The sequence below is a fragment of the Pleuronectes platessa genome, chromosome 3 (genome assembly GCF_947347685.1).
Source record: "Pleuronectes platessa chromosome 3, fPlePla1.1, whole genome shotgun sequence".
Classification (NCBI taxonomy): Eukaryota; Metazoa; Chordata; class Actinopteri; order Pleuronectiformes; family Pleuronectidae; genus Pleuronectes; species Pleuronectes platessa.
The window spans coordinates 6,678,144-6,691,274 of NC_070628.1; the positions used below are offsets into that span (position 1 = coordinate 6,678,144).

The 13,131-nt window shown below is 44.0% G+C and overlaps 1 protein-coding gene across 1 annotated transcript; it reads left to right on the top strand.

The window, feature by feature from the left end:
• The first annotated feature begins 1,668 nt into the window (after nt 1-1,668).
• On the top strand, nt 1,669-12,523 carry LOC128436820 (axin-1). Its single transcript, XM_053418708.1, has 13 exons — nt 1,669-1,838; nt 2,745-3,435; nt 4,729-4,922; nt 5,058-5,216; nt 5,723-5,857; nt 5,987-6,083; nt 6,268-6,405; nt 6,938-7,331; nt 7,739-7,904; nt 8,008-8,184; nt 8,596-8,895; nt 8,995-9,144; nt 9,326-12,523. The coding sequence occupies exons 2-13, from the start codon at nt 2,815-2,817 to the stop codon at nt 9,450-9,452; spliced, it is 2,658 nt and encodes an 885-aa protein (XP_053274683.1). The 5' UTR covers nt 1,669-1,838; nt 2,745-2,814; the 3' UTR covers nt 9,453-12,523.
• Nucleotides 12,524-13,131: the final 608 nt, after the last annotated feature.

The following is a 13,131-nucleotide window of genomic DNA, read 5'->3' on the forward strand; positions in this document are numbered from 1 at the left end:
GATCCGAGGTGAGTCGACTCTTTATTCATTTATGTTTTGCTGTAGTATTTCTCACCAGATCTCGTGCTCTGAGCAAAGTGAGCTGGAATTGCTCATGTCTCTTTTATTCTTCATGTGAATTTAAATTTAAATGCATCATGTCTTTACATTTATCGTTATGTGAATATATATAACTGATAGTTTGTCTTAACTCTAATATTTACTCTTATTAGATTAAAAATGACATTCCGATTAATTGTATCTGTCATTGTGTAATGCGCCACTATCGTCGCTAGAGGTGCTGTTGGGCGTATTTTCGCTAGCATGTTATAGAACTGCGACAGATAGAACCGATATGATCCCTAAACTGTCTGATGTCCACTTCTTTTAAATGCATTAGCAATGGTAGAAGGTCACGAATTACATTAATTTAGTGCTGCAATTATATAGAAAGCATTTAGGATTTACTTAAGAAGGTTAATTTTATGCTACTGTTTAATTTTGCTCCACTATGAACTAGGTGTTACTCCAGGACGATCGTCTGACATAAACTTACTGGTTGCTTTTATATCATAATTTCACCTACACAACACAAGATTAATGTTTTAAATACTTTATTAAATACTTTAAATTATAGATAATCCTACTGTATACGTTGTTCATATCAGCTCCACCTATACGATAATGCATCAGATCAGTGATAATAATCCAATACAATGATGAAACACTATCAGACATCAGTGTGTCGGCTGTGGGATTTGGCTTGTGATACATAAAGTATTGGCTGTACTTCTTATTTAAGAAAGACTTCTTCGTAACTCTATAAATTATCGAAGTAAACAATACAAATAGTCCGACCTCCTCTAGCAGTGTGAACTCTAAATGGTAACATTGATAACTTAAATACAGACACTTAAATGCTTCTTAGGAGAGGACAACAGCACATTTATAAATGATAAAGATAATTTGTTAATTATTGCATCTCTTGGAATTGCTATTATCACAGTTTTTCTAATTACACTGTGGATATAATGTTAAGCTTATTAAGCCCTAATGAAAAGTACCAGAATATAATACGCCTGTAAAGAAGTGTACTTTGCTTTCATGCTTAAAGTACCACTTTCTCAAAATAATAATTTACTTTTACTTTTAATTAAAGGATCAGTGTGTAGAATCTAGTGACACCTAGTGGTGAAGTGTCACGTAGCAGCTGAATACCCCTCACCTCACTCTACCTAGGAAACATGAAAGGGAAACTGGGGCAGCCTTCAGTTGTCAGAAAAAGTTTGTCCAGTCTGGGCTAAACATGGCTGCCTCCTTAGAAAGGACCCTATCCCGATGTAATATAAAGTACTTAAAGTATATAAAGGGCTCATTCTAGGATATAGAAAACAACAATTAGTACAATTTAATTGAAACATACTAGTGAAACTTCAGTGGGATTATTTTCACTAAGATCCATTTCATCTAAATGTTCCACATTGAACTTTTATTTAAATGCATGTCAAACAGTGTTAGTACATCGTTGCATTGCTGTTTGAACTTCCTCATCATAATAATAATATAATACTAACAACAATGTAAGAACACTTCCTCCACCTCTGCCCAAAGTGCGTCCCTCTTCTATCAGCCGCAGATCTACAAACGTGCTACAGGCTACACGGCGTTTGCGCGCACGCACGTATTCTCCAGCTCCGTATTATTGAAAGCAGCCACCATGGGGAGTTAAGGGCAAGACGACGGGTTCTTTTCGTTAATATTTAATATCGGAAATCCATCCATATGCTGCGCCCCGGAGCCCCCAGTTCGCACCAAGATCCCCGATGCAGCGGATCGCGGGGACCGGGCTTTCAGAGACGGTAGGTCGGACACTTTTGGTAGAAAACACGGGACGTGAACGCACCGAGCTAAGCTAGCCAGCTAGCAGGCTAACCCCCCCAAAAAAACTAGCTGGCACCGCAGCGCAGTGGAAAACGTGCCCCGGCTCTCGCTCGCCTCGCTCGGGGGCCGAATCGTCCGGTTCGCCGGAGCGAGCCGGGTCTCAAAGTTCGGCCTCGGCCCCCCCTCGGTCCGAGGCGGCTCCACCCGGGGGGACGTGTTCAAAGTGCGGCTGCGGGGAAGTGTTTTGCACGCAGGGCCCGTCTTGTGTGGTTGTGGAGTTTGTTTCTGTTCCCATCCCCCCACCGTCTTTGCAGGCCAAGATGAATGAGATTCTCACGTTAAAGCGCTGGCACCGGCGCTGGCACCGCTGCACGGGCCAGCTAGCTGTCTTAGCTTCTTCACTTCGGTGCCTTTTATTCACCAGCTCGTGTGTGAACTGGTGGAACTGGGAGCTTTGTTTTGACCCCTGGGTGCTAATGGAGCTGCTCCACCGGCGACAGAAACTTAGTGGTGAACTTGAGCTTGGCGACAGTTGTTGTTGTTGTTGTTTTTGTCTCAGTTGGTATTTGCAACTCAGAATAAAGTTATGGAAATGTGTTTATTTGCAGGGCTTAAATGCTAAGCTAGCACTAGCATTATAGGCTGTTTTGTGGTCAGATTAACAGATTAGTTTGCATCTGTCTGTTGTGCTCATCGTCCCATTGTTTTGCTAAGTGATATAAAATGTATGCATTTATGTGTGTGTGTGTGTGTGTGTGTGTGTGTGTGTGTGTGTGTGTGTGTGTTTGCATTAGTGATCTGACACAGTGTGTGGGTTGTGATCATCTCAGTAGTATTGTGTATTTCCTCTGTGTCTCTAACCACTTCTCTTGTTCCTGTCACAGGGTGAATCGTTTGCCAGCGGAATCTTTGCCAGAGGCGAAGATCTGACCTCTGCCTTGTGCAACCAGAGACATGAGTGTTGTCAGAGAATTACATGGGATTGGGTACAGGGGTGGTGGGGGGGTCGTAACCTCTCTGCGCGGCCCTTCCCACTTCACCGAGGATGCGCCGAGACCCCCTGTTCCTGGCGAGGAGGGGTCTGATGTGGACCCTCCGGTCCAGTCAACCAACACTCGTCCCAACACCCTTTCCCAAACCCTCGGTTATTCCCCCTCATCCTTGTTATCTAAAATGGGGGATCCATCGAGTTACACGCCCTCCTCGTCGTCAGCGACTCCGCGTCGCCCGGATCTGGACCTGGGGTATGAACCTGAGGGCTCGGCTTCACCCACTCCACCTTACCTGAAGTGGGCCGAGTCGCTTCACTCTCTCCTGGACGACCAGGAAGGCATCCAGCTGTTCCGAAACTTCCTGTGCCAGGAAGGGTGTGCGGACCTCCTGGACTTCTGGTTCGCCTGCTCGGGGTTCAGGAAGACCAGCCAGGAGAAGAGGGCAAAGCTGGCCAAGGCCATCTACAGGAAGTACATTGTGGACGGAAGTGGGATTGTCTCCCGGCAGATCAAAGCACCCACCAAGAGCTTCATCAGAGACTGCGTGGGAAAGCCGCATCCAGACCCGGCCATGTTTGAACAGGTATTTAAGACGCTGATTTCATGTTTGTAAAGGTTTCGGGATAAGAGCAGTGCATGTTGGATTACACAGAACATTTCTCATGGGCTGTAATCTAATCGTTCAGCGTTCTTAAAAGAAATGGTTCGGTTCAGGCCCGGCTACGTGTCAGACGATTCAGAGTGAAGTGGTTCGTGTTGACGTCTGCGATTGAGCAGCTTAACGTCCACGTCTGCTTCCATCTCAACGTGTGTATTCAGACGCTGAACAGGCTGTAATTTGTAGAGGAAATTTGTTGGAAGAACGTTCCGAGGTTAATTTAATTTGTAGCACAGCGATTATGACTGTGTATTTATTATTTATACGGAACATTAATCACACCACTGAGTTGCGGCTTAATCATATTTGCAGTCAAATATAAATGGCTGTTCAACACTTAGTGCTGCCCCGAGGCTTGTGACAGACCTGCTGGTAACTCAGTGCTGCTCCACTGAAGAGATTCATTCAGTGGGTGGAAGCTATGCCCCAGGAACTACAACTGAACCGGGGTGGCTACAATCAAAATGCAATTCAAGCCTCCATTGTTGGCTGTAAAAGACACAGGTTCGTGTTTTATTGTTTTAGTTTCATGTTGACCACGCAACCCACCTGTTATCGCTTTCGCCCCCGAGCGCTTTGATGCTTTGTTTTCATTGCTCCGCTTTGATGTTGATGCAATAAACCCGGGCTCATGAAGTATGACACTGCCTTTAGGGGGATCAAAGGGTGTCCAACTGTGGAGCCTTAAACTTCACCAATAAACAACTTTACTACTCGGCATTAGATTGCATAATAACCTCAACTAACCAATGTTTGCTAGTTTTTAGTTTTAGCCATGTTTCTAAAATGACAATACATTACTTTTCTTTACCTCTTTTTAAAACATCAATTTACAAGTGACTGATCCAATCCAACATGCCCTCAGACTTAAAGAGGACAAGGTTTGTGAAGCCACCTTGAGTAATGCAGGTTCACCCTTTCTGATTGAACACCAGTGTGGGTTTAACACACTTCTCTTACTCCGTGTTTACTGGGTATTAAACCAGGTGGGGTACTTCTTTACCATAGTTCATTGTGTTGGCTTGAAGTAAGAATCAAATGCTATTGTGATAACCGTGGTCTGTGTTTACACTTGCATATTAAAGCTAAGCTGTGTGTTCAAACCAAGTCCAGAGCCAGATTAAGTTAAATAATATGAAATGATTCTGGAACTGAGGCAGCATTTAGCTTTGTTCCAACGGTGAGTCCAAATGTGTGACCACTGTTTGTTTGCTCCAGGCCCAGACAGAGATCCAGGCCATGATGGAGGAGAACACCTACCCTTTGTTCCTCAAGTCGGATCTGTATCTGGAGTACACGCGGACGGGAGGAGAGAGCCCCAAACCGAACCCCAGTGACCAGAGCCCGTCGTCTGGGCCAGCCAAGACTGTGCCCGGGTACTTACCCACACTGGCTGAGGATGAGGAGTGGAGGTGAGACGATCCTGAGACTTATTATCACATCACCTGTGTCATATACAGACTTGCACAGAGTTTTTTTGACTCGCTGAGCTGTCGCGTTCTCATAACTCATATACTAATTGCTAATAATGCTTCTGATGGTCTCAGGTGTGGGGGAGGAGGAGCGAGAGAAGAGGACGAAGAGAACGACGAGGAGGATTGTGAAGACACACCGGCTGGGAGGCTGACTCAGAGCCTGCTGATGCAGACAACCCCACAGAGAGTCTTGGCCAGCAGCAGGAGAGGGCAGGACAGCAGGGAGTGCAGGTGTGTGTGTGTGTTTGTCAGTCAAGGTTAAAAAAAGCATGATGTCTAACACTTTATAACGCATCAAATTGTGTGATACTGATATTTTTTTTAATTGGAACCTTTCCATGGTCGTTTAGCCAACAGTGGGGATGAAACCAATATTTTTCCTTTAATTTTTAATAGCATATCTTGTGCAGACCAATGGAATTCACCCATTTGATTAATTTTGGTGCAAATATTCTTAAAAAATTATTATCCATTGCTTTTAAATTATTGGGCTTTTTGACTATACATGAATACATGCATACTTTCTAATCAGCCTGACAAATACTTAGCATTTGGCCTTTATTTGTGAGTCAAAACTAGGAATTGAGCAGCCAATCATCTCCTAAGACACGTTCTGGTCATACATTTATTGTAAAATGTCATGTAAAGAGTCTCTCACTGTGCAGACCGTTGTGTTTGTGTGAGTCTGTGTGTACATGTGCCAACGTTTTACTTATGAGCTCTGTAAACCTCCTCAGACCGTGGAGGGAGCCGGTGAACCCATACTACGCGAACATGGGCTACGCTCGCGCTCCAGCCACCAGTGCCAACGACAGTGAGCAGCAGAGCATGTCGAGCGACGCGGACACACTGTCGCTCCCCGACAGCAGCGTGTGAGTACACCCAGATGTACCCAGATTCCCTGCACATATTCATTCACTCCTCCTTTTAATGAAATCACTGGTAATAAAGGAGCTGTTAAGGTCTGTGTTTGATGGTTGTTCTTCTTTGTCTGTGTGCAGAAATGATATTCCTCCATACCGATATCGGAAGCAGCATCGTAAAGAGATGCATGAAAGTGCCAAAGCCAATGGACGCGTGCCCCTACCTCATATACCTGTGAGTGAAACAGAAAAGAATCATTAGCATGACGGGAGGTTGTCATGTAACTTTAATTTTTTGAATAAAGGACATCTCTTTCATGTCTTTTCCTTCACAATTCCTTATCGTGCATTGGAATCTTAGATGCTGATTTGTATAGGAATTCACGGTTTCTAATTTTTGTTCACGTGTCCATATGCAGCGCACGTACCGAATGCCAAAGGACATCCACGTAGAGCCGGAGAGGTTTGCAGCGCAGCTCATCAGCAGGCTGGAGACGGTTCTCCGAGAGAGAGAGGCTCAGGAGCGACTCGAGGAGAGGCTGAAGAGAGTACGACTGGTGAGTGTGCGACTGCGTGGGTGCTTCTCCCGATTCGATGGGATTTTGATATTGTGAGATAACCTGCAATTCCTCCCACAGCGTTAGTGTTGTTTCCTCATAAATGAGTAAAATTCATATTGAACATCATTCTGTCTCATGAATGAAGCTGGCAATATATCCAAACATTTTATTAAAACATGTGTGGGCGGTGTGGCAAATTTGCATTGCTGCTAGTGTGAATATATTTCCGTGTTTATATCCAAATCCCTGTTGTGTAAGAGCTTAGTGAATTTGAATCCAGGTACAGCCCTAATTATAAAATCTGAATAAAGTAGACGGGCGCTCGAGGCAGATACCTGTCCCGAGGCTCGTGCCCTTTCTCGGGAGCATCCAGGAATGTCTTCTACACAGAGTGTGTGAAATTTGGTGAAGCTTGATTGAATTTAAGGGAGCTGTTGGCACATCAATGGTTGGTTATAACTGGTTTTACCGCCTCATTTTGTGTTAATAACCAGTTAAAAATGAAAGATTTCTCTCATTTTGCCAACAGGAAGAAGAGGGTGACGATGCTGACATCTCCGTGACAACCTCCATGTCCTCTCATAGCATGCCACTCCCTCTCCCCTCGTCGTTCGCCCCGCTCTACGGAGCCCGCTACTCAGAGACCACTGCCCACACGGCAACAGCCGCCACTTACGGCGGCCTGGTGGCCATGGAGGACTCCCACGACGACGACCCGGAGTCCATCTTGGACGATCATGTGTCGCGCGTGATGAAAACACCGGGCTGCCAGTCGCCGGGGGCAACCAACAGCACCTTAGGAGGAGGGGGGGGTCGACACTCTCCTCCCAAATCATCACGCTCACCTGATGGAGGCACCGGACCGCCCCACTTCCCCCCACACCGAGGGCCAGTTCACAGTCTTCCTGTTGCCGGGGTCAAAGGTAAGAGTGTGTGGGGGGGCGGGGGGGTTATTATCTGTTATTAACTGTATATTAACAAATTACTGTTCTCAGTATAGAGGTTCAAGGAAAGATGACCAACTTTGTTTCTTGACTCCTTTTCGTGTCAGATTATAACACAACATATTCTGTGATATTTTCAGTATTGACAGTATATAGAAGTTAATTTCCCACAACAACACATGTTTGTTTTTGGCAAATGTTACTGAAACAGAAAGGAAATATCTATTTACAGCAGCAGGACTTTGTTTGTCTGTGTGTTTATGTATTCATGTTTAGCTGCTGTTCAAGTTTGGCTTTTCAAGTAGAACTGACACCAGTGTGTGCTACAAGTGAAGGTGCAGCAGCAGCATGTTCACTAATGGTTCCCACCCCGATCTCCCTGCCAGGTGTGCATCACCACAAGCCGCAGTACCACCACCGAGGGCAGGAGGAGACGGGCTCAAGGTCTCAGCCCAACACGTGGAACGGAGACCCGGCCGGTCAGTATGCAGGGAGAAGTCGGAACTACGCCGACGGGGCCGGATCCAGCACGCTCGACACGATGGGTAACGGGTAAGCTGCTGTGACTGCATGTGCTGAGTTTAAATCTACAGCAAACTGTCTTTTACTCAGCTTTTTTCTGACTGTGTGCGTTTTTACGTGGTTCGATCTGCAGCAGCAACAGGAGCACGCTGTCACGGCGAGGGTGTAAGAAGGCTTCAGAGACATCGGGCAAAGTCGAAGAGAGTATGCGGGGTCAGGAGACACAGGTGCAGCACGAGGATCTGGAGAGAAACCAGAAGATCCTGCAGTGGATGATGGAAGGAGACCGACAAAGGAAGACCACCCATGGGTGAGTCCTTCACTGCTACTGCTATTAATCATGACTTGTGGATGAATTTCTTTAAATTAATGTTTCGTATTTTACTGATAAAATATGGATTAAGGCTTCACCAGATCAGTAAACTCTGATGTTTGATATATGATTTAGTTAAATTTACAAAACTGACTTATTATCACCTTTAAAGTTGATAAAGCACTAAATGGCAAGTTGAATAACATTACTGCCTAATTTAGTTTGTTATTAATAAAGTAATTTACTATTAATTTAGAGAGGTAATTGTTTCCATCTGATAAAGATGAGGTCCAGTATTAACTTCTCTTTTTGCTCGGTTTTGGTCTCTCAACTCTTGATGAAAATATCTGGCTTAACGCCTTCTGTATATTTTGAATTAAATCCTTTGACCTTCATCCTCATTACCAGTGGCAGCACCAGCAGCTCCAGGAGGACGGGACCCAGCAGCGAGTCACCGCGTCCCACTTCAGTGGAGCGACCCGGAGCGGTCCACCCCTGGGTCTCTGCCCAGCTGAGAAACAACCCCTCTTCGGTGTCCACCGCCATCCCCGGCCCATCGTCCGCCCAGGTCCAGCCCTCGCACCCGTTCATCCAGGACCCAGCTATGCCCCCCAACCCGGCTCCCAACCCCCTCACCCAGCTGGAGGAGGCTAGGAGGAGACTGGAGGAGGAGAGGAGGAGGAACGCACTACAGCAGGCCAAGCAGAGGTAAGAAAAATCCAATTCACCTCAGTGGCCATTAGCCTGTGTGTGTCTGTTTGTGTATGTGGTCTTATTTGAGTGTATTGACACGTTGTTTTCTTTCAGGCACAAGTCTGGTAAGCGCCAGGTGTGTGAGAACATAACGGTCGCCTACTACTTCTGTGGAGAGCCGATCCCATACAGAACATCAGTCAAAGGCCGTGTGGTGACTCTAGGCCAGTTCAAGGAGCTGCTTACCAAAAAGGGCCACTACAGGTAAGAGCATCTTCTGAAAACTATGTGTACGTGTGGTTTCAGAATCATTACAGCCCTCATATAAATATAGATAAAAGATCATATTTAATTGCAGCAATTGAATTTAGAAGCTGTTTTATAGTTTGCTCGTGCGTGTGCAAACTAAGTAGATAATTAATGACCGTCTCTCTTTCATCTGCAGGTTCTACTTTAAGAAAGTGAGCGACGAGTTCGACTGTGGTGTGGTGTTTGAGGAGGTCCGCGACGATGACGCCATCCTGCCGATCTTCGAGGAGAAGATCATCGGGAAGGTGGAGAAGGTCGACTGAAATCTGGGAACAGGAAGACAAAACAGAATTGCGACAAGTTGAATCATTTGAAACGAGTAGATTGGACGAGAGGAACACGCGGGTGGGAAATTGGAAAACGGAAGAAAGGAAGTAGGAAAGATGGAGCCGGAGCGATGTGTGAACAGGAGGGAGACTGCGCTGCATGGTAAAAACTCAAGTATTAAGGGAGGTGGTTATTTTTTATGGAATATCTGGATTTCTGCGACAGCGCCTGGATCAAACCCACATCAAGGCCAGATGAAACCGGAGCGGAGGAAAAGGAACGTAAATTATTTCACCTGTCCTGTCTCCGCTGTGGATATCGGAGGAGGGCTGTTAAAATCTGATGTCTGACCAGTCTTCCACTGCGATGGATGGAAGAGGGTGCGAGGACTGCTGGAAGGAGAGAGGCTGAAGTAGTCCTCCACCTTTTGCTCGGGGGGGTTGGGGGTTGGGGGGGGGGAGTCTGTCCTCCGCAGACCATTACGATGCTGCTACATTACCACGGAAACTCTTCAATCGGTGCTCGGGACAGTCAAGACAGCGGTTTTGTTCCTCTGTGGAGTCGCGCTGCCTTTTGCTGTCTCTGTTCCTCGTCAGCTGGTGACATGGGGAGAGGACAGAGGATTTCGGGGGGGGGGGGGGGGCGCCTGTCACTCCTCCCATTGACTTCATAGCCTCAAACACAGAGAAACTCTCTCACCCTTGATTCCTAGATGTCATGTAGTGATCTCTCACATCAGACATGTTCAGACAACAGTTCTCTACATAACTTGTTTACCAAAGCTACATATTTTTGATAAGACAAGTATCCTAGCTACTTGTTTCTCATTTTATTTGAATTGTGTATATGTACAAGGCAGGTACTATTACTTACTAATGCAGCCTAATTTCGTCATATCTCAACTTAATTTTGTATTATCGTGTATGTTTTGAAACCTAGTTCATTAGTCATTTCAGGGCAGCCATTTTGTTCCTTCTTTCCTCTCAACCACACCTCAGTTCCGGACAGTTTACCTCTTTGCGTGTGCAGTTTTGTTCTCCTGAGCGAAAGATTTTAAACATAGGATCTTTTTTTTGTTTTGTTTTTTTAAATCCCACACCCATCGACTTGTGCACACTGCAAGTTGACAACTTTGACCACATTATCTGTCATTTTAAAACAGGTCCCACTGTCCCCTCATGTATCGTGTATCTTCTCTGCTATATGGAGAGCCTGTGTGTGTGTAACTCAGTCTAGGTGCCTGCCTGCCTGCCTGGCCAGTGCCATTACTATCTAGAGCTCTTCTTCTGAAGCGTGTGGGTGAGTGTGGAAAGCCCGTGTGGGTCGTGTATGTCTGACCTTAGCCAAAGAGCATATCGTACGTCCCCGTATGCCTACATGCGTGTGTCCGTGCAGTCCAAGTGTAGGAGTTTCAAATATTTTTATTTTTTTTAATCCCTTCTCCCTCTTTTGCAAATTCCCAAACGTCAATTATTGCAGGTTAACTTTGAGTTTGAAATCTGAAGCTTATCTTAAAAGATTAGACAATTTGGGAAATGTGCTTATTTGCTTTTGTGTTGAGAGTTAGGTGAGAAAATTGACTCTGCGTTGACGTCTGTATCGCAGCGGTGAAGCCTACGGCACGGAGTTGAATAGCTTTTGTATGTGTTACACAAACGAGGGCTCTCAGATATTGATTATTGATTTATTCTTATTTATATTTTTTTTATTAATCAATTGGTCTATATAATGTCACCACTCACACTTCCCTAAAGCCTGTTTGACCAGCAGATCAAAATGTAAAGATATTTAATTTTATATCACTTAAGAGAAAAAGAAGCAGTAACATCTCATAATTAAGTAACTGTAGCTAGAGAGTGTTGGACATCTTTCCTTTAAATTATTTATATAAATTCAGCCCTAAAGCAAACTGGATATATCGTGATAATTGGTGAGCTTTAAAGGTGCTGGTAGGTCCTGGTGTTTCCCCCCGTTTCCAGTCTTTATGCTAAGCTAACTGGCTATTGCTGCATATTCATATTCTATGTACAGACATTAGATTGATGTAGAATTTTCTTATTTTACTCTCATTAAGAAAGTACAAAAGCAAATTTCAAGGAAATAATAAAGTAATTCTTCCCAACAGCAGTTGGGCCTCAGAGTGCGTAATTCACCAGCTACGTAAACTGAATGTAATCTGACTTTTTACCGACTTTAACCTGTTCATATGAAAACAAAACATCCCTTATTTGCAATATCCTCTTGCCGGAGTTGCCCTTCAGTATTGATCATCTATGCTGGTAGATAACTGAATGTGTTCATCAAACATGGGGGGGGGGGGTTCCTACAGAAAGTCTTGCAGGAATGTCAAATACAATTTGTCCTGGGGTTCTGCCCAGTAAGGGAAACATAGGATTGTAAAACGTTCTTGTCCTCACTTCGACACATTTTGCCTTCAATATGAAATTTTAAATTTAGATTATGTATTTGTTTATTAAAAAAAAATTATGTAATTTTAATAATCACCGAGCATGTTCTTTATAAGGAATGTTTTCCTGATGAGTTGGATTATCTGTTTTGTTCTAATGTTTATGTGCAAACTGCTACGACCCCTCTGACACATTTTATCTGTTGTGTTAGAACAAACACCCAGGGACAGTTAATGAAGTGACAACATTTGTTCAGAGTTGTTTCTTGTGATTATGATTTGACGGACAAAGCAAACAAAACAGCGTCTGTTGTGTCGTCGATTTGTGTGAAACACAGTGCCTTTATCATGATATCTTTCGAAATGATGTTTATTGAACCAATCCTTGCTTTTAATGTAAGTTCTTATCTTCAGTCAGTCCCGTTATCTTTTTCTTTTTTTGTTGTTAGCTGCAGTCATGCTTGCTCACTTCTGTTCTGATAGACTCTCTGCTGTAAATATGTACATTATCATTTCATATGTTTCTTCAGACCTGCACCACATGGTGTTTGTCCATGGTGTTTCTGTTTTTCAAAGGTAAACACCAAGATGTCACTGTGCTGGTTCCACTTGTACATTTCTTTTAAAAAGGTACTTCATAATAAAGATGTTGAATAAACATTTGCATTTATTTTTCTGCTTGTGATTTCAGTATCCCCAATGTCTGTTTATTTTCCTACATTCCTTCTTTTTGAACATTAATATATATTTCTCATAGATTTTTACCTTGTGTTTGATAAGTACTCAAAGGTTTAATTTGTAAGATGAGTTAATTGAGCCATGCACATAAATGTATGCATGTGTTGAAAGGAGTATTGATCCTAGTCTCCCAATCTGCATTCCAAACTAGAAAAATTGCTACTTCATATTCAAAACAACTTTATTTGTCCCCGGAGGGTGATTTTAAGGCACATAGAGCATGACGAGACAACAAGTAAAAACAAGAAAGAAAACAACAATGACATCAGTGTAACATCCAACGTGCAGTGTCCAAAACTTATAAAGTAAGAGTTGTGTATATGATTGTAAAAGGATGGTGAACAATAGATGCACTGTATGAATGTGTGTGTGTGAATGGTTGAATGTGAACCGTGAAGCGCCTTGAGTGGTCATCAAGACTGTAAAAATACACAAATACACACCAGACCATAATAACTATATCGTCGTCAACAAAAAAGTCCCTATGAAGTGACTAGGGGGAAGTGGATTTCAGTAAACAGCGAGGGTCT